Source organism: Apostichopus japonicus, chromosome 23 (assembly GCF_037975245.1).
Source record: "Apostichopus japonicus isolate 1M-3 chromosome 23, ASM3797524v1, whole genome shotgun sequence".
NCBI lineage: Eukaryota > Metazoa > Echinodermata > Holothuroidea > Aspidochirotida > Stichopodidae > Apostichopus > Apostichopus japonicus.
Genome location: NC_092583.1, coordinates 11,783,785 through 11,804,089, shown reverse-complemented (window position 1 = coordinate 11,804,089; position 20,305 = coordinate 11,783,785). Strand labels below are relative to the sequence as shown.

Sequence of the window (20,305 nt, the reverse complement as noted above, 5' to 3'; positions counted from 1 at the left end):
ATATTTCCAATGCAAATGGATGTTTAATAACAGCTACTGTTCTAACTCATTGATGCTAAACGACATCTGAATTTCTTGGGATGGGGAGGGTGATGGGGGCGGGTAGGATGTGGGAGTTGGATGTGGGGAGGTGGTGGGATTGGGGACATGTGGAAGGTGGTGGGAGATAGATGTTGGGAGGTGGAGGATTGTGGAAGGTGGGGGAGGTGGATGTTGGGGAGGTGGGGAGGTGGAATGGGAGAGGGGGATCAGGAAAGAGGATGTGGGAGGGTCTGACCAATGCTGATTGGCAGCACTACACCTGCATTGCTGTGAAAGTTATTGAGATCTGTTACAATGTGGCCCCCACCACCCTCCCCCCCCCCTCCCACTACATCCATGTGATAACTGCGCTACAAGTTGGTCATCCAACAGGGTAAAGTTAATAGGTGGTTTGGAATAAGATATTTTGACCTATCGAATCATAAACTGCTGTTCCCTCAGTTAATATTGTGAAAGGGTCGTTAGCCTGCAGATATTTTGCTAGGTAATCCAGTTGGCATGAAACAGTGCTTTTTGGATTTGATCCATTAAGATGAGAACATCATTTTAGAAGGAATAAGATTGCTGCTGGAGTGTTAGATCTCATATCTGCCTCCTCCTTACCCTCCCCTCTAATACCCCCCCCCCCCTCCCCTTACCTGATGTAAAAAAAGACCATGCTCTGAAGAAAACTGTTTACATACTATTTTCATGCCGATTTACATCGTACATCTACCCCACACAGAATAGAAGTATGCTTCGTGAAAACCCTTTGGTTCTCTGGAAGCAGCCTGACAGCTAGTACCACAGGGAGAGACCACTTGGCAGGGAGGGGAGGAGGGTGTGGAGGGGCAGGACCCAACTAAACAGAAATTAATAAATACTCTTGGATTTATATCCTGTCATCAACAGATGTTATGACAGCAAAATGGTCAAGAAGCATATATACATTTGTACAAGTTGATTCAAGTGTGTTTCTAGTGCCCTCTCTCCCTCCCTCCTCCCTTCCCCCGCCTTCCACCCACACGCACATGCCCCACACACCAAAGTCCATTTGTGAATTCACCATACTTACATACATGCACTGAGTTTCTAGTCTTCACCATTGTGAAAATTTCATTGGTCTGTTCCAACACAGTTACTACCCAAAATCGTGTCAAATGTAACTAACTCTCTCATTCTGTGGTAGGACATTGGTGATAGTCAATTATTTAATTCTTTATCTGAATACACAATCCACTTGTAAGTGTAGGAACTCTACTCCAATGCTATGGACTATTGCAATCATCAGAGAAAAGTACTCCATAGATAATCTTGATGAAAAACTGTCAGAATTAGTTTAAGTGTTAAGTGTTTCAGTCAAGAGAGGAAGATAAAGTCTGAAGTAAATTATCTGTTAACCAGCAACATTTTGTTAAATTAAACAGTCAGTAGTATCCTTATTGAGTTTGTTATTTTCCCCTTTGTTGTTAAAATATCAAGAGAAAGGGTTTCAGCGTCTCAAGTGTTTCCTGATTGTTTAAGGTCCCTTGATGATGACCTCTCAAGTCTTCAATACCTGAAGTACCCCACCAAAAATACAAAACAAGAAAAACAAAAACATTGCAGTATGTGAAGAGCTTAGTAGCTCACTCATTCAGAAATATTATCAAATTGGAAGGTATGTTTAATAAGGACATACTGCCAAACACACTGCCAAGTATTCTGTAGCACTCCCCAATCCCACTGCTCTGATGTTATGCTGGTTTGTAATTCCCAGCATAGTTTCTATCATTGAGATTGCTTCAGGTAGAATGGTGTCTGAGTTTAAAAATGTTTGCATCAATATTTAATTTAGCAGTTGGTCTCTATTTGAAACAACCTGCTTTTTTCAAACAGTAAAAAAAAGAAGGACAAGTTAAATAGAAAAGAAAATATTTCTCCATTGAAGATACAGAAGAATAGTTTTTTATGATGAAAGGAAAGATTGTGACTCTCCAAGTTCTTTGGTTTTGTGAAAATTGGCAGAGTGCCTCAAAAAACTAATATTCAGCATTTTCTTTCAGTTTTTGGAATGTTATTATCATTTATTTTCATTGATATTTGTGACTTAGACTTGTTTGGATTCACAGTCTTGTAAACGTTGACAAAGAGCGAGCCATGCCAGAACTGAGTGGAATTTGTTTTCTGTATTCTGTTGTTTCACTTCTATGGTCAAATTTGTCACTTTAAATTTTGTTTAAATTTTTTGTATATATATATATGCTTTGTAGCATACGTGAGACTATATAGCAACAATAAACTCAAAAAATGCAAATATAAGTTTTAATATTTTTTATCCCAAATTTGAGGGTACAATACTCTATGTATGTATAAGAAAACATTTTTACACACATTTGATTAAATAGTCACTTTTTGAGAATCAGTTTGCCTAGCAAAACGTGACTGGTTGCAAGTTCTGTATCAGGAAATGAAGAAAGAGAAGAATAATTGGAATAACTTCAATTTGCTCATTTGCATATATGTATATATTATGCTAATATAAAAATGTCAATGTACAACAAAATTTGTGGCATAAAATGGCAGTCTTTAAATACTTTGACAATTGGTAAAAAGAAGTAGCCTGGTTGAGATTTGGACGTCTAATTGTGACTAATGTTCCTTAAAGAGGACACAAACTCAGCCATCATCATTATCTTTACGTGACAGACATCTTTGTAAAGAGTAACCCCTCCTAAAATCGTTAAGAATAAATCTTGTTCCTTGTATGAGATATTGTTGTTTGCAGGCTGTGACTGGGAGCTTTCATGTTATAAATCTGTGATGTCATAGTGCCACTTGGACCTCAAACTTTTAATTTCTCTTTGTTTCTATTTCCATATATTCATGGTAAAATGTTAACTTTGCTGACACTGAAACCAATAACATTATTTTTAGGTCATATTAAGAGTTTTGAATATGTTAGATTCAGCATTTGCAAGACCCATCTCCAATAAAGACACTAATCATCGTAAAAAATAATTACATAAAAAAAATTGAAAAAAAAATTAAGCATGTGTGATATGTAATATGTAGATAATGTTTGGTATTTTGGTAATAGTTTTGATGAAAGTTTGGTAAAATTGCCCAGAACTTTTCAATCAAAATTTAATCAACAATGACGAAAGCTTGGGATTATAATCTCAATTGGCAAGGAATCACAATAAGCCCACTGGCTTTCTGGTTGGTTATAGTTTTGATAAAAGTTTTTATAAAATTGCCTTGAACTTTTCAATCAAAATTCAAGAAGCTATTTTGAGTATCTTGACTTGGACAGTGCAATAATGGTCAGTGTGAGAACATTATTGCATATCTCAGTTGGTCTGAAAGTCATGGCAAGGGGCACAGCTGATTTGTCTAATGCTTGTTGGATAATTATGACCGATGACACTTTTCATGGCGGTGACTCTGTTTTAATCCGTTTATTATCCTCTCATTGACAGGAGGGACTGGATCACCCGGACTGGATGGAGCAGATGGACCCAAGGGAGATAAAGGTATGTGTCTTGAGACTTGCTTTAAGTTTGTTAACCTTTTATCACTATTAAATGTTCATCGAAATCGACATGATATGATCTGGTCTTAAAATGGCAGAGGCAGGACGGTAGGCTGGTAAATATTCCCATGGTCAAAATGATTTCTCTTTTGTGTAGGCTGCGTAGGCATATACAGTAGACATATAGTAGACATATACAGTAGACATTTACATTAGACATCTGCGGTACACACCTGAGATAGACATCTGCAGTAGACATCTGCGGTAGACCATCTGCGTAGAGATCTACGGTAGACATCTACGGTAGACATCTACGGTAGACATCTGGGTAGACATCTGTGGTAGACATCTACATTAGACATATGCGGTAGATATCTACGGTAGACATCTGCTGTAGACATCTATGGTAGAAATCTGCGGTAGACATCTGGGTATACATCAACGGTAGACATCTGGATATACATCTACGGTAAACATCTACGGTAGACATGTGCAATAGACATGTACGGTAGACATTTACATTAGACATCTGCGGTACACACCTGAGATAGACATCTGCAGTAGACATCTGCGGTAGACCATCTGCGTAGAGATCTACGGTAGACATCTACGGTAGACATCTACGGTAGACATCTGGGTAGACATCTGCGGTAGACATCTACATTAGACATATGCGGTAGATATCTACGGTAGACATCTGCTGTAGACATCTATGGTAGAAATCTGCGGTAGACATCTGGGTATACATCAACGGTAGACATCTGGATATACATCTACGGTAAACATCTACGGTAGACATGTGCAATAGACATGTACGGTAGACATTTACATTAGACATCTGCGGTACACACCTGAGATAGACATCTGGGTAGACATCTGCGGTAGACATCTGCGGTAGACATCTGTAGTAGACATATACGGTAGACATCTCTGCGGTAGACATCTACAGTAGATATTGGATTATCTGTACTAGCCCTGCCGGCAGGTTGTCCCGATCAGCAAGAAGGGGTGTGTAGGGGTTCAGGGGGAGGGGGACTGCAGTCTCAAGGCCCAGGGTCCATTAGTTGGGCCCAGGGAAATATTGGATAAAGAATAATGCGTGCTCAATATTCCATATATTTCTTAAGGGAAAGCCAAGACTTTCAATGAGGAAGGCTGGTAATTTAATTGTCAGCAGGGCTCGATCTAGCCTTCAGCATCCCTGAAAGCTGTGGATATATCAGGTTTCCTATCCAATTTTTAGTTTACTTTTTGTAATGGTTGTACTGTGTGTCTCAGAGTGGAATGTGACAGTGCATTGACTTTTTCCCCTTCAATAAGGTTTTTAAAAGGTCAGAAGCATGTCAAATAAAATAAAAACTATATATAAACAGATGAATGAGGGATCCATATAGCCTAGTCCAGGATCTGGAAAATAAAAGTTTGGATAGTCCAGCTTATATCGACATGATATTTAGTGAAATGTATCAATTTACAGCCTTTTTCTTAAAACATTTTAGTGAGCCATAGAACACCCACCCAAAAAAATTCTCACCAAATACAATCATTTGTCTCACTGATTTTGCCCATAATTGGAAAAGCATGTTGAGTTTATTAAATAAAATAAAAATAAAATAAAACTGTTAGCAAACTGCTTATCCACTAGAGAGCTTGTGTAAGAGAATGTGTGAACATAAGTTGGCCTGACATTTTGAACCTAGCAGGATCTTCTTCAGAGGCTAAATGACAAGAGTATACTAAATATATGGTATGTGACTGATGTGCATACTAACATAGGTCACTCAGTGGTAGGATGAGATTTGCACGCAATTTGTACGTGAAATGTATGCGTTTACAGTCTCAGCTTGTACTCGAAAGGTGAAATTGTCTTTGGGAGGTCTTGGGCCAGCCACAGACTGAAAGATATTGCCGTGTTTGGAAACTGAAATGAAACATTTGCAAACCAGCATAAATGTGTAGTAAATATGTGAGTACCAGTCATCAGCATATATACTATATATATATATATTACAAATAGATATTTTTCACACATGGAAATACCCTAGAACAATACTACCAGTTGTCCAAATTGTGAAAAAGAGAGATATAGGATAAGACTCATTTTTGCAGTAAAACACAATCAGAGTGTGCTGTATTTGGGGGGGGGGGGATTTTTCCGTAAACCACAATAATAGTGTGCGGTATTGTGGGGGGGGAGGGGAAGGGGAAGTTTGCAGTAAAACACAATCAGAGTGTGCTGTATTATGGGGTGGGGGGGAGGGAATCTGTTAACAGTTATAAAAAAAAAAATACTCTCCCCTCTGGCACTCTTATCTTTGGCTGCTCTATGAAAAGTCATTCCTTTTCAGTGTTCTTTATCTTTACACAAAGCAAGAGTAGGGGTAGTTTTACTTGACCTGTTGCCAGTTTTCAATAAACAATGTTATAGATTTTCATGTTATGTACTTGAAAGTCATAAATTTGAAAATCTCATACCCATGCTCTCTTGAATTATTTCTTTTAGAAAAATGAAAAAAAAGAGTCTTGTTCTGTTATCAAAACATTTTGAATGTGTCTGTCTAAGAAAACATGGTGGCTATGCTGTTTTATTGCCCAGAAAAGTCTTACGAAATTCAAGGTCTGTAATATTGTAAATTGGCAGTTACGTCAGCCCGGCTTACTTTTTACAGAGATCATAGAATCTTAGATTTCTAAGAAATATCAAATACCAAGTGATGTGTTACATACCCTTGAGCAGGGGTGTATGCCCCATTTTTGCACTAGGGGGAAAGGGGGGGGGGCTAATGTGTGTAAGGGTATGGGTGTCTCCCTTCCTTTTTTTGGTAAATTTGGTGGTGCTTTGATGCAAAATATTAAATCTGGATATGATAAGTTACTAGCAAATTTGTGCATAATTTCTAATTTGAATAATAACCAATTAGGTTATCCTTGTCTAAGAAATGCTTGTCTCTATCAACTATTTTGGAGCTTTTGAAGTTACACAGAAGATGCATAGCGCCCTCATCAAACTTAATCTGGCTATACTTTCTCCATGAAAATGATAGAAATGATAGCTTATTTAATTAATCAACAATAGGATATGAATAATTATGAAAAAAAAATTTAGATTGTTTTTAATTGATTGACTTGTAAAGAAACATACTCGTTCTTGCAGAAATTTCTCAAGATTTCTCTAAAAAAAATTTTACAACTAAATACAAAATTGTAAAATGGCTAACCCAAGAAAATTGGGATAGAGAAACCAATCTGCTCAGTAGAATGTAATATATTATATTTAAAGGGGTCTCTTAATTGTCAAAACTTAACTTTCCGCCTGACAATTTCATTCGTTAATATAACACCGTCAAAATTCAGTTATTCAAAATTCTTGATTCTGAGACTGTTATGGGAACTTTTGATATCTCTCACGTTGTTGTGTAACTTTCTACTTTGAAAAGTTTAATTTAGACCCATATTTTCACTTGTTCTTTTGTAAATTAATCTGCTTTCTTTGTAAAGCACCTTGAGCAGTGACTACTGATTTGGCGCTTTATAAGTCTCATTTATGATGATTATTATCATTATTTTCTCTCTTTTTAACACTAACCTGTCTGTCATCTTTCTCCTTTCTACTAACCGCTTGCCATCGTCTCAGGTGTGGGACGAGAGGTAATTAATCCAGTTGTTTTGATTTTTTCTTCACTTTATTTGTAATACACATCATTAAGTATTACTTTAATCTCTCCATATTTGTTTCTTTCATACTTTTTACTACATCTATTACTATATATGGTTGTTGTTGTTGTTTGTCGTTGTTGTTAGTTGCATGTTTGAATGTTTCGGTGTTGGTGACGGGCGATACAATCTTGAAGATTTCTGGAGAAATGACATCACACAGTGATAATGTATGTAAAAGTTGTTGCTTTAAGACCTAATACTATATTACAATAGGTTTGGCATGTTCCAAGAAATTTCTGTACATGCTGTGAAATTGGTGAGATATTTGTTGTAATTTCTTTCTTTTTTTCCTTCTTTTTTTTGGTGTAAACTAAATGTTTTTTTCGTATTTGTTTTCTTCCTTAATAATTATTTTGAGGGGCTTGAATGAACCACTTTGCTCTTTTGGTAAGGGATTTGTAAGGTCCCTTCTTCCCCTCCCAACCCTCCCCTCACCCCCCTCGATCGATTGAAAGATGCAACAAGAATAATAATGAAATCCTACAATTTTGTAATCTTAAGTTTCATCCCCGGTATGATTATTATCACTGCGACTTAACATTTGCGAGATGAATCTCAAGAAAGCTAAAGAAAATATTTGAAAAAATTTAAACGTGAGGTCGGACGAAGTCAGCATGTTTGCTTCTAGGGCTACGACAGTGTTAGGTCAGGTTAGTACGTTGTGTATACTAATAATCGCCAGTACCAATTAGAATAGCCTTTGTTTATTTTCAGAGTTATCCATGCATCTTAAAAACAGGATCAATGTAATAGGAAATAAACACTCTGGCATCTAATTCTTTTTCCTGCTTGTTGACTTGAAGCCTCATTTTGGATTAGAGGAAGTCACAAATTGTTTTTAAAAAAACCCCCAAGGGAACCTTCATGTCAGGTCAAACCGAGACGCCGGTGTCTATACTGTTTGGTTTTATATTCCAAGAGAAAAACATGTGAAATTGACGACTTTATTCAAGCAAGTAGTAGAACGAGCCGTTGGATATTAATTACTTTCATAATACTAGTCTTTAGATCTTTGAAAAGAATGATGAAATTATAAACCCCCACCCCCTACTGCAGCAAGGGTGAATCAATATCAAGCAGTAGAGATTATCTTAGCAGACCAGCAGTGCAAATATATATATTTATATATAATATTTCCTCCTCCCACCCCCCCAGACCAACGCATTTTGGACACCTTTATGCTTCACCAGAAGCCTGAGATTATCTTCAAACCTGCCAACCATTTTTTCTGTCTTCCTTCCCCATGGATTACAAAACAATGACCTCCCTAAGAACATCAAGTTAGTTTGGATTGAAGACCATGTGAGGTCATTTTTAACGATTGTAGTCCCTTGAGGTTTCCCTTTGCAGCCCTGCTTAAGTTTTCCTTTCATCAACTCTTTTTCTTTTTCATTCTATTAATTTCCTTCCTTTTCCACTTCAGTTAGTCTTCCCGAACAGCTAACACCCAATGAAAGACTCACAAAAAGCCTGTAAAATTAATCAGAAGATCTGGATTATTATAGAGAGCTCTCTGGTAGTACACTGATACTGGAATAATGGTTTACATATGATTATTAAGTTTTATTCTATAACCCCCCCCCCCTCTCTTTCCATCCCCACTTAATTTCTCTGACAGTGAAAGTGTCTAACCCCATTAAGCCAACCAATGGACCGTGCTTGCTATTTTAAAAAAGAAGCCGGTTTTAGATAAAACCCTAATTTGTCACGCTTACAAGGATTTGTACTATTCTACACAGAAGGGTCAGTGTGAGCTAAATACCAGATCAATGGACATCGTAAAAAAGAAAAAAAAAACTTGGTGGACATTCACAGTTGGATTATCACCTGCTTGTCATGGACCGGCCGAAAAATTTCTCCCAGAAGTAGAATTGATTACAGTTTGACGGAGAGATTCGCAGAAGCTCAGGAGACATTCTTGTAGTCCTCCTAGGAAATTCATCTCGTCCTCCTAGGACATTCATCTAGAATTTATTTGTGTCTCTGCTCCAAACAACAAGTTGACCTACATCTCTGTCAGCGATTTGTGACTTTTTCTGTTTTGGGATTTTTTGGCACTGTCAGTATATATATACACACACATTTGTTTTCTTACGTGGTCGTGGCTATACTGTTGGAAAGCTCTTGCTTTGTGGTCGTCGTCGGTAAAGAAGTTTGTCTTTGGTGAAAAAAAGAAGTCTTCTTGGAATTATTTTCCCTCCATAGAGAGAGGTTTGGCTTATACAATGGGGTTTTGCTCTGTTTTAACGTTTATTTTTTGGTGTATTGGCGGTCCACGGTACTCGCGTGCATTAATGACTGCCCAGTACTGTTACTTATGGAATTTTTTTGTGTGAATGCCTATGGCATTCTCAGTGTGTCTCAGTATAATTAGTCTATGTACAACTGTTGTAAGATGGACTCTACAATGGCTAGTTGACCTAATAGCTCTTTCTCCAGAATTTGTGACTTTCTCTCTCTCCCTTCCGTTCAATAATTTCAGTAACTTTCTCTTTTATCAGTTGTCAAATATCATTATGCAATTGTGTTTCTCCACTTTCTGATATGGATGATTTTTCTTTGGACAGTAGTATTTGTGTGAATGGCTAAGATATCGATAGGGATGCATATAGGTGGTCAACAAGGGAGAAACATGTGATGACCATTCTAGCAGAATTTAGCAGAATCTTGGGACTACCATTGCCTTTCTATGGTATGCTGAAAAACTTATGTTATTGGACTATCGCAAACGTTTTAGCATTATGGGGAAAATAAAGGCTATCCAATGAAATGGTATTTTAAGAATGTATTTGTTATCAAGAAAGAGTTGGTGAAACATAAAGTAAAATAGTTATAAGCTAAAGCTCGTGTATTATTTTATTGTTCTACTTCATGCTCACCTGAAAGGTCATACAGTTACAAATATTTGGGCAAATAAATTCTTTTAGTTGGCATTATTAGAATAACTAACTTTTGACAAGCACAACATACCTAGTAATGGGAGTGTGGTGGCCAACTGGCTAAGGCGTAGGACTCTTGATCCAAGGGTTGCTGGTTCGATTCTCTGCCTATAGTTCATTACTTTGTGTCCTATGGCAAGATTCTTTATCTCAATTGCCTCTCTCCAACTGGGGGGAGGGGGTTAAATGGGTACCTGTGAGGTAACTTGTCATTGGGCGCAGTATATAACTGCAGTCGCCTGGAGGGACTGTCTCTGGGACAGGTTATCATTGACCAGTGGTAATATAACGTCTGTAAAGGACTCTGAGACCTATTGCTGGTATAAAGCGCTATATAAATCAAACATCATTATTATTAGTATATGAATGTGTGAATCTGTTTTAAAAGAAAGGGTTTATATTAGAAAAGTTAATTTTGTGTCCTAAGTTTGCGGTATGTCTGACAAAACCCCCCAAAACGAAACAAATATTTTTGAATTGCAAAAGCATCTTGTGGTTTTAGCTTACATTTTTAAGGTTTGTTTTCTAATGTTGGATTTGTTATAAACCTGTGAAGAGTACTCCTTACCTTGTAGGGCGAAAAACAGGAAAGAATAAAAAGTGTAGCTCTGTGGTCTCTCTCTCTATCTCTGTGCTTCATGCTTCAAATTGTGGTATGGGACAATTAGCCAAACTATTAAGTAACAGTTTTGTGGTTTGAAAATGATTTCTATAAACCTTTTTGTCTTCTTGATCACTACTGCTTCAAATCCTCCGGAAACATGTTTTTTTTTGTGTCTGCACTAAAGTGTTGCCAAGGTTTCTCGGTTTAATTTTAGAGTATGTAAGTATGTTGCCAGAGATTGCAAAGATATGCTTCATCTGTTATATAATACTTTTGACAATAGAAGATAGTTATAGGGACCCTAACATTCATTCCCAATGTAAGCTTCTCTTTTTCTGATTTTTTCATGTCCCCTTTTGTGTAGCCGCGCTTAGTTCCGCCCTGCTAAGTTATGCTAGATTTTTCGTACGGATAATCCATAGCATAAAGGAAGACCTATTGTAGGTTACAGGATAAAACTTTGGTAAAGTCTGTGCGTCATTCTCCAATCGGAGAATCTGGAGTCTGTCTTTTAAGGTCGTCCAGACGCCAAAGCCGATCAGCTTTAAACAAGATTACCCAAAAAAAACAAAAAACAGAAGATATCTTTTAATACTGACTGCCTTAGTTTACCACCGTATAATAACATGTTTTGTCCATTGAAACTCTTGAATGAGGTTTTTGGTACTTGCGTGAAACGAAACGAAATTTCGACATTTCTAAAAAAGGCAGAGAGACCTGGGATATGTGGAGATAGGCTTTTAAGTCTTTCAAGGACAATTTCTAATTTCTAAAAGATACATCTGTGTGGGATGTCATTGTGGATGACTTACACATTTGGTCATCATCAAAGAATGTTTAGACAACTCAAGGATTTTGAGATACAGGAAGTGTGAAAAGCTCTTTTGAAATAGTTCGCCAGGGGCCGTTGGACGGTATCGGCCAGCTCGCTCCCCAGAATCGTCATTTTAGTCGAAGGGGTTTAAAGCTTTTACCTCGGTCAGTTCATTTTGAAGAACGGTGCATGGTTGTGTGGCAGAAACTCGGTGGTTTATTTTGTTAGTGAGAAAGGAACGTATCCCTATTTGTGATGTAATATTTCGTCGGGAGAATTTTTTATAGTAGGAAGTGTTGTTTGGAAGACTACAAAATTTGGTTTGTTCTTTTTACCTGGATAATAACAAAAAGGGAAGTGTTTCAGTTGGGAACCTTCAATAACAATGGCTGTGAAAGTTTGCTTTGTTTTTACATGATCTGGAGATTGTCAGGATTCTCACGTTCAGTGGGAAGCGTTTCAAAGAACTGTTTGGTTTATTTCTAGGACTAAATTCAGTTAATCTGTATCTACCCATCCCAACCCACCCCCACCCCACCCTCACCCACCCCACCCCCCCCCACCTCCACAATGTTAATGTAAACACTGCATTGTCTGTAAACAATTTAATATGGTAAGGAATTTTCTTTTTTTTTTGGGTGGGGGGGGGGAGAGGAGGGAGTGTTGTTTTATTGTTTACAGAGAAAAGCTATTTGTATTTTAGCCCTGAATTCTGAAGATTAGGTTCATACCTTTATTCTTATTAAAATACAGCTTATGTAAAAGTAAGAGGGCCTGACGTTTCGATCCTAGCAGGATCTTCTTCAGAGGCTGAATGACAAATTACAGTAACAAATACAGCTTATTACTATAAATGGTTCAAAAATATTTTCCAAATTTATCTAGAAAGTTGGTCAGAAATTCTTGTTGATTTCATAATTTGCACTCTGCTTGTAGTGTGTGGGCAGTCTAACTCTGTTGTTGGTCATGAATGGTTCTCATGATTTGTCTACATTTGTGTGTGTCTTAGTACCATCAGGCAGGTGCCACCTAGTTGCAGCTCCCTGCATGGTCTGATCTTATAGCAATATATGCTTTCGATAATTTTAAGCTCTATTGGTCCGTAACTATAGTAACCCCAAAACAGGCGACTGGTCCCTGTCGGCTGCTCTTACACCGTAACAGCTATTTTAATAGTAGACAGGAAGGAGGTCTACAATAGTACTAGAGATTACTCCCTTGTCCTCCCCCTCAACCTACCCCTCCCTCAACCTACCCCTCCCTCAACCTACCCCTCCCTCAACCTACCTCTCCCTCCGTCCTATGCTTCTCCATTAATTTATCCCCGAACCTATAATCCTATCCATTCCTCTCAACCTTTGCCTCCCCCGCAGCCTTTCATTACCCCTACAGGCCTGTTCACCCTCAAATTATTGCTCCCCACAGTCTACCCATATCCTTTTGACCCATCCCTCACACCACCCCGACACCTTTCCCACACCACCCCTACCCCTCATCTCAACCTGCCTCCCCCTTCTCCCCCCCCCCCCAAAGTATCTCTCCATCTCCAAAATCCCATGGTACTACACTCTATAATATGATATCTAATATTCATGATGTCAGTTAGTCCATGGTTGAGTCTATGAGAAAGTATGGGAGGCTTTGAACTATAAACATTTTGACCCTTTCTCACCTGATCCTAAATTCATATTGTGTAAAATGTCAAGTAAATACTAAATCATGTCAAAACCTTCACAAAAGTAGAAATTTTTGTTGTTGATAGTATGGCTTCAAACACCATAGCCCAATGAAAGAAAGTTTTTTGTGGGTATTCACAGCAGGAGATGAAACTCAGTTGGGCTGGTATTGTTCCATTAATTGATATTTTTAATAAAATATTTATAAGGATGGTAATGTGAAAAGGCCAAGGACCATTTAAGGTGGGTTAGATGAAACTTAGTCAAATCCCCCCCCCCCCAAATGTTTTAAAAAATGTTAAACTTTTGAGTCAGACACCTGTTGAAAGTTTCCCATGGTTCTCTGTTTGATAACTAATAATGATTTTAATGATGTCAATATTGATCATCGCACTATGACACACACTCCTAAAATACTTTTTTTTTCTCTCCACAAATTGAATGAAGTTTGCTTTGATCACCTGGACAAATGTCACAGCATAATCTCTATTACCCACATTCTGAGGCAAAGTACCACAAAGAGATAATTTGCTAATTTTTTATGTTTTACTGTTTCTGTACAATCTCCTTTTAAAGTACAATCAGTTTTCACCTCTTTTCTAGATATCTTTAGAACTAAATAGTTGCTTGAAATTTAAACTTGGTATGTTGGTAGCCCTTGGTGAGCTGATGATCGCTATTGTTTTTCATGGAGGTCAAAGGTCGTTTAAGGTCAATTGCAGGTTACAGTCTGAATAAGTCTGATAATGCAGAAGTGAAGGTTGTTTGACCTTCGACCCTCTTTGCATAGGTTACGCTTTAATCAATTCTGATTGTTAAAAAACCTTGTATCAAAAGTTTCTTCTCATATTGGCCAGGAATCCCTTAGTCATTTGACTTTCTGGTTTTAATTTGCATTTGCTGTACAGTTTCCTTGTAAAGTACAGTCAGTTTTCACCCGCTTTTCTGTTTTTACGTTCAGAAATTGAAAAACCGTTTACCGTCAAAAAACATGTACCAAAAAAAAAAAAAAAAAACTGAATCTGCACTACTCAAACTGAGATTTGACTATAAAACTAACCTTTTGCAGTTTACGAGGTCTTGAGTGCAATCAAGTTTCAATTGTGCAATCATTTCAAACACCTACGCATATGTCAAGTCACTGTATTCTTGTTGACAATCTTTTCTATTAACGGGGTTCAGGTAGTAATTTTTAAGGCAAAGAATTTTGGTCAAAGCAGTAAATAATCTCCGAGTTGATCTTTAAAAGACCTGTTTATGTATCAGTGGTGGAGCTAGGGATATTGGTCAGGAGGGGCGAGAATGGTCTGTAGGGGCGCTTTCGACACTATCTTGGCGGAGCGCCACCACAGGTTGGCGCGTAGTGTACAGAAATTTTTTGAGTAAAGGTACTCCCTAGATCGCCGGAAATAACCATTTCCGGGCCTGGCTAATTTGCAGATAAACGGAGAATAAATAGGTGTCATCGCCAAATTACACAAACAAAATGGGACAAATGTCAATAGGTAGATGAGAGCGCAATAAAAAAGTCAATCGTAAATAAGTAAAAAGTGGTAAAGAGCTGAAAAGGGCGCCAGCAGTCCTTTGAGTCCGTCAGGGGGGGGGGCCTCCACCCCCCTGACTGTATGGATGCTCCGCCACTGATATGTATAGTGTATCGTGTAGTTACCTTGTGGCATTCTGACCAAGGCACGTAAATATTCGCCCATATCTGGATATCGACCATTCTATGTTCCATTTTCTTTCATGTTTCATATTTTATTGTCAACGTCAATTGTATCAATCATTTTATCAGTCATTTTATCAATATGTTATAATACAAAGCTGATACAATGTAGATTTTAAAGTAGAGTCAGCCAAGATTGAGAGCCTGTGGGCAGAAAAAATACCAAACAGCTTTAATTATCCTCTCTCAACCCCAGTCCTCTTGCTTCGAGACTGTTAAACGCATAGTATGTAAAATGATACAAATTGTACCGATTTTAAGAAAAATGGAGATAATCGATAGAAAAGCAAGTTTTTAACATTTTATTTCATATATGCTGTAGGCACCACACTCTCTATTTACTAACAAATTTAATTCCCCCTCCAAATAAAGAATTGACATTGCAAGTTTATATCCCACATAATCAGGAAGGAGAAAACTAATCACAATTTTTACTACTTATATACTGAAAAAAGGCCTTTGTAGGTAAATGATCTAAAGGTTAGAGAGCGGGAGGGTTTTATCCGCGTGTCTTCAGATGCCAACTCCCAAAACCTAAGTGAATCAATTGTTTTGTTGCATATGCATTTATGTATGTTATGTCTAGTATCACCATACATGGTGCTATTATAGTCTTTCCAAAGTTCAGTATTATAAACCAGATTTGTTGCAAATTCGAACACAAGATGTAGCTTTATGAAGTTGACAGACATCTTAAAGGAGTATATTTAGCTTAGTAATACGGTCAGTGAAAGTACGACTTAATTACGCTCTAAGATCGAGAAAATTATCTGCAGAAAATTTTTGAAGAAATTCCAGAATGGACAGAAGGGGGAAATGGGAAGGGTGTGAATGCCCCAAATAATGTCCCTCTTACCAAGAGAATATGAGTTGCTTTTAGGATATGACCCCGACAATCACACAAGAATTTAAAAAAAAAATTGTGTGGGAAAATATATGTGGATACTCTCTGTCATATTGTCAAAGCTTTGAATCAATTACTTATATAAACAAAGTACTGATATGACCGTTAAAAATAAAGACCTGCAAAAGTTCTGTTTAATAGGTCCTTTTATGGCTGAGTTTATTCCAAAGAAGAAGAAAAAAAAAGACAGCCCACCACGTAGGCACAACTTTCAAAGGTTTCGATAATCTATTCTCTTTCTTCGTAAATTCTGTGTCGGAATTTGTATCAAATTGTAATTGTGTTGTTTGCTTTTGTCAAATTGCTACTGAAACACTAAAGGCTTACCCTTAATGTGGGTGGACGGATTTATTTATTGATTTTAATATATAAGAGGTGCAGGCATATATTGACATTGTAATGGCCAGGAGGTGTTAAAAACTATATATGCCCAAAACGGTGACTTTGTATTACGAGACTGCTTTTGTTTTCTGAGCGTACCCGTTAAATCTCTGCATGTCAGGGGGATGTAAACCTGGTTTGTTAAATGCAGGAGACTTGGGAATGGTTAGAGGGTTTGAATTGTGGAAAATAGTTCATGCGAATAAAAGGGTGAACAGCTAATCTCATTGTAAAGTGAAGTGGCTTTTATATCACAGAGATGATGAAAGCCATACAAGTTCTGTAGACCCTGAGGGCTTGTAGCGACTTTTCAAGCAACTGTCCCTTATTAAAGTTTAGTCTGTATTTTTTAAGTTTGGGAAGATAACTATGTATCATGCTATTGCACCTACTTTTGTGGGTTTTAATCAATTCAAGTTTTTCAGTTTAAAGCCAATGTCATTCGACAAACTTTCAGCAACAGAATTCTAGCTCCCCACCCCCATCATTTTGAGGCGGAAGATTTCTCCAGCACCGCCTTTCTAGCATTTCCCCCTCCACACCCGACCCCCTTTTCCCTAAATTTTTATTTGCCCACTATGTGCCTTAGCAGTGGTGACCCCAGGCCCAATTTTTGGAATGGAGGACAGGAGGGGAAGGAATGCGGAGGAGGGTGGGGGAGGGGGCGGGGGATGGGGCCAAGAGTTAGACAGTCTTCAGTAGTGTTGGGAAGTGCCTGCTATGATTGTATCAAGCCAGTGTGTAATATTATTGTTCTAAATAATATTTGGGTAGCCATGGCCCTCCAGCCCCCCCTCCCATTAAGGACCATCTTTGTAATAATTTAAGGTATATAATGTAATATTGGTAAAAGGAATAAACCTTATACCCGTTTGGATCCAAAAAGTTACATGTCCCACCTAGTACCTCTATCCCCTTCACTGCCAATAAGTAGACCCATAAATAAGACTTTTAACAATCCCCCCCCCCCCCGCCCCTCACTCTCTCACCATAGGATTGGTGTAATGACTTTGAAATCACTGTGCCCACAGTTAATAAATTCCCACCAGTTTGTTATCTGTGTATATGTTTTCAGCACAGTTTCAACTTTTTAATGAAAAATAAAATGATGTAATCCAGTCTGATTCTTTTGAAATTAAATTTGTTGGATAATTTGTGGTAATACAAGTTTGCAATTACTTTGACAAACTGACCCCCCATACCCCCACCCCTTGCAATGAATTGCCCTTTTGAATTGTCAACTGGCAAAACCTTACGACTTTACCATATTCCTGACATTGCCAATTTGACTCTGTTCTGGCTATAGATTCACTCTGCACTTTCCCCCAACATTTGTTTACATTCTTCCCTCCATTGTCACTTGTCACTGTTGTTTTTGGTCTGCGTCAGAGAAATGTCTGTGCATGTTCGTAAACAAGGTATGTGAACTCTCGGGGTAGAAATATGAAACTGATAGTGTCTCTCTACATCCGTTGTTTACCAGTAGAGGCTCGGCTGAGGTCCTGGTTTCATATAAGTGTGATTCATAGCTGCAGTGTTGATTGTTTTCTTTGATTATCCCAAAAAACAGGGATCTTTTGTCAGGACCAGCAGCAGTTGCAAAAAAAAAAGGGTGGTAGTTACTGTTGCCTGAAGGGGTGAGACCCGGGCTATAAAACAGTCACTCTGTGTTTGGCAGGGTCTGGAAGTATCAGGAAGTATAATGATAGTGAGACTGGTTAACAACAGTCTTAGTTTTGTTGTATATATATGGTGAATCTGTAAATGCCAACTTTTTTGTCAAAATCATTTATAGTTGATCTTGACATTTCTTGCCGGAATATCTGGAGCTGTTTGGGGTGATTTTTTGGCTGTTTCAGTTGGATTACAATCTTCTCTTCAACCAGTCAATGTTTGTTGTTGTTTTTGTTGTGGTTGTGGTTGATGTTGTTGTTTATTCAAGTCAGGAGGAACACAACCAATTAAATTGTAGTAAGAAGGAATAATGGATATTGCAGCTGATTACAAGGAATTTACCTTGATATCAGTTTGGATATCTCTCTTTGCCTCTCTCATCAACAAAAGTCATTCTGTTAGACGGTTAGACATACGGAGCCACTTATTTGTCCTGTTTGTTTGTTTGTTTTTGTTTACTTGATGGGAGTTTGCTCTTTGTCGAGCCCATCATTTGACAAATAAGTATACATATATGGTTGGTATGTAACTTGTTGGAGAAAGAACAACCTGTTAAGAAACTGTTTAAGCTACCGCGGAAAAGCCCCTCGGTAGGTAATTGTGTTAATTTAGAGGGAATAAGGTTTCCATAGTAACAGACTACTTTTCTTTGATCTTCGATCTTCAAAGTTTTTGGTTTTGTGGTTGAAAGATTTATTTAAGAAGGGTTTATTTAAGAAGGGAAGATTCTTGTACAGTAATGTCTTTGTAAACGGTAATTATCTTAATTATTTTTTTTTTAATTAACAGACCTAATTAAATTCTCTCTATATTTATGCTAGATTTTACAATTATCTATACATTGGAAAACTTTCGATCATTCTTTGTTCAAATTCAAAGCAGAAATCGAAAAAGAATGCAAAGAATGAAGAAGGAATAAAAATATACCACTCTTAGAAAGAGAACCAAAGTTGAGTTACACCTAGCATACATTAATAATTTAAAATGACGTCGTCTGCTCACATAGTCGACAGTTTTCTAACGCGGCACCTACTTACAGTACCTCCGGAAATGTTTCGAATACCTGCGTTGTTTTGCGAGGTACACACTAAATCATCCGTGCACTGGAGTATAAATTTGTTACTTTGATGTTTAGTCGCCGCTGCATCGGTTTAACTCTTTTTGTCAACAACGACAAGGTTTGTCCCCCCCCCCCACCTCCCATCGACGTTTCCTTACAAAACGATTTTTCCAGATGTTAAGCTCGTTTTCCGAGGTCTTGTTTATTATGGTTCGATGTTATCTTCCCCTACGCATCGCCGCTGTAATAGCTAATGTGTATATACAACCTTAGAGCTAAAGATGTAACTGAATGACATAGAGATCATTAATGACATGAGCATACATGCGCGACTCATTAATATCACACCGTACGGTCGTAGAGATGATGCGAGACGAATGACTTCCAACCCCCCTCGCCCTCCCCCCCCATCCCTGTGTCACATGTGGTACGATTCAATTAACCTTAAAGGATGACTCATAGGCACGAAATTAAATTAATTAAATTAAGTGTTGTGTACACCATTAAAACACATTACTATCACTCACAGGTTGGATTTCTATCCGAACAATTTTAAGTTTTGAGAAACGACCCTCTCAACATTAAGTGAAGGTCGTTGATCAAAGCGACTGGACTGTTAAGTCTAGTGCGCAGACTATTTGGCCAGTTTCTCGGAATGCAACCCCCCAAAAAATTTGATGGTATGTTTACCATACATGACAAATTTGTCGAGGACAAATGGTGTCAAATGACATACAAGGGTGGTCTGTCGTATATGAAGTTCCAAAAGAACACGTTTGTGTGTTTATTTATTTACGAAACAATGGATTAACATTAACAATTAAAAGGCAGTACTGAGGAAGTGATGTCATCATCTCTTGTAAAGGAGCATTCTAGTCAACTCCGAAATACGCTAGAAATGTTGTTTCATTCAGTTTGTTCTTTTCATTTAGAAAATATCCCTGGTAATCGTTTCATCCTTCTCGACATTGGGGAGAACATTTTCCAGGCTATTATTGCTCGAGAAAATAAATTTGAAAAAAATTGTTAAAATCTGGAAAAATTAAAGAAATTAATTTTTTTTTTTAAATCTGAAAAAATTTGTGCACAAAATTTAGGCACAAAATCTGTGACCAACATTAGATGGCTGTTGGTGACTTTTGTCAATCTTAAAAAGTCCATAAAGGAATTTTAGTAGATCCATTGCAGTTATGAAAGATTGCAAATCCTAGTGTACAGTAGCTAAATAGCCTAAATATGTAAATGATTTCAACCGGTTATGATATTACTAGGAAT

General features: G+C 37.7%; 1 protein-coding gene across 6 annotated transcripts in view; it reads left to right on the top strand.

The window, feature by feature from the left end:
• Positions 1-20,305, top strand: part of LOC139964502 (uncharacterized) — a 141,244-nt gene that overhangs the window by 71,603 nt on the left and 49,336 nt on the right. For all 6 annotated transcript variants that reach the window (XM_071966102.1, XM_071966100.1, XM_071966098.1 and 3 more), the window contains one exon: positions 3,483-3,536. In XM_071966102.1, coding sequence (XP_071822203.1) covers positions 3,483-3,536 — 54 coding nt within the window. The remainder of the gene's footprint in view (positions 1-3,482; positions 3,537-20,305) is intronic.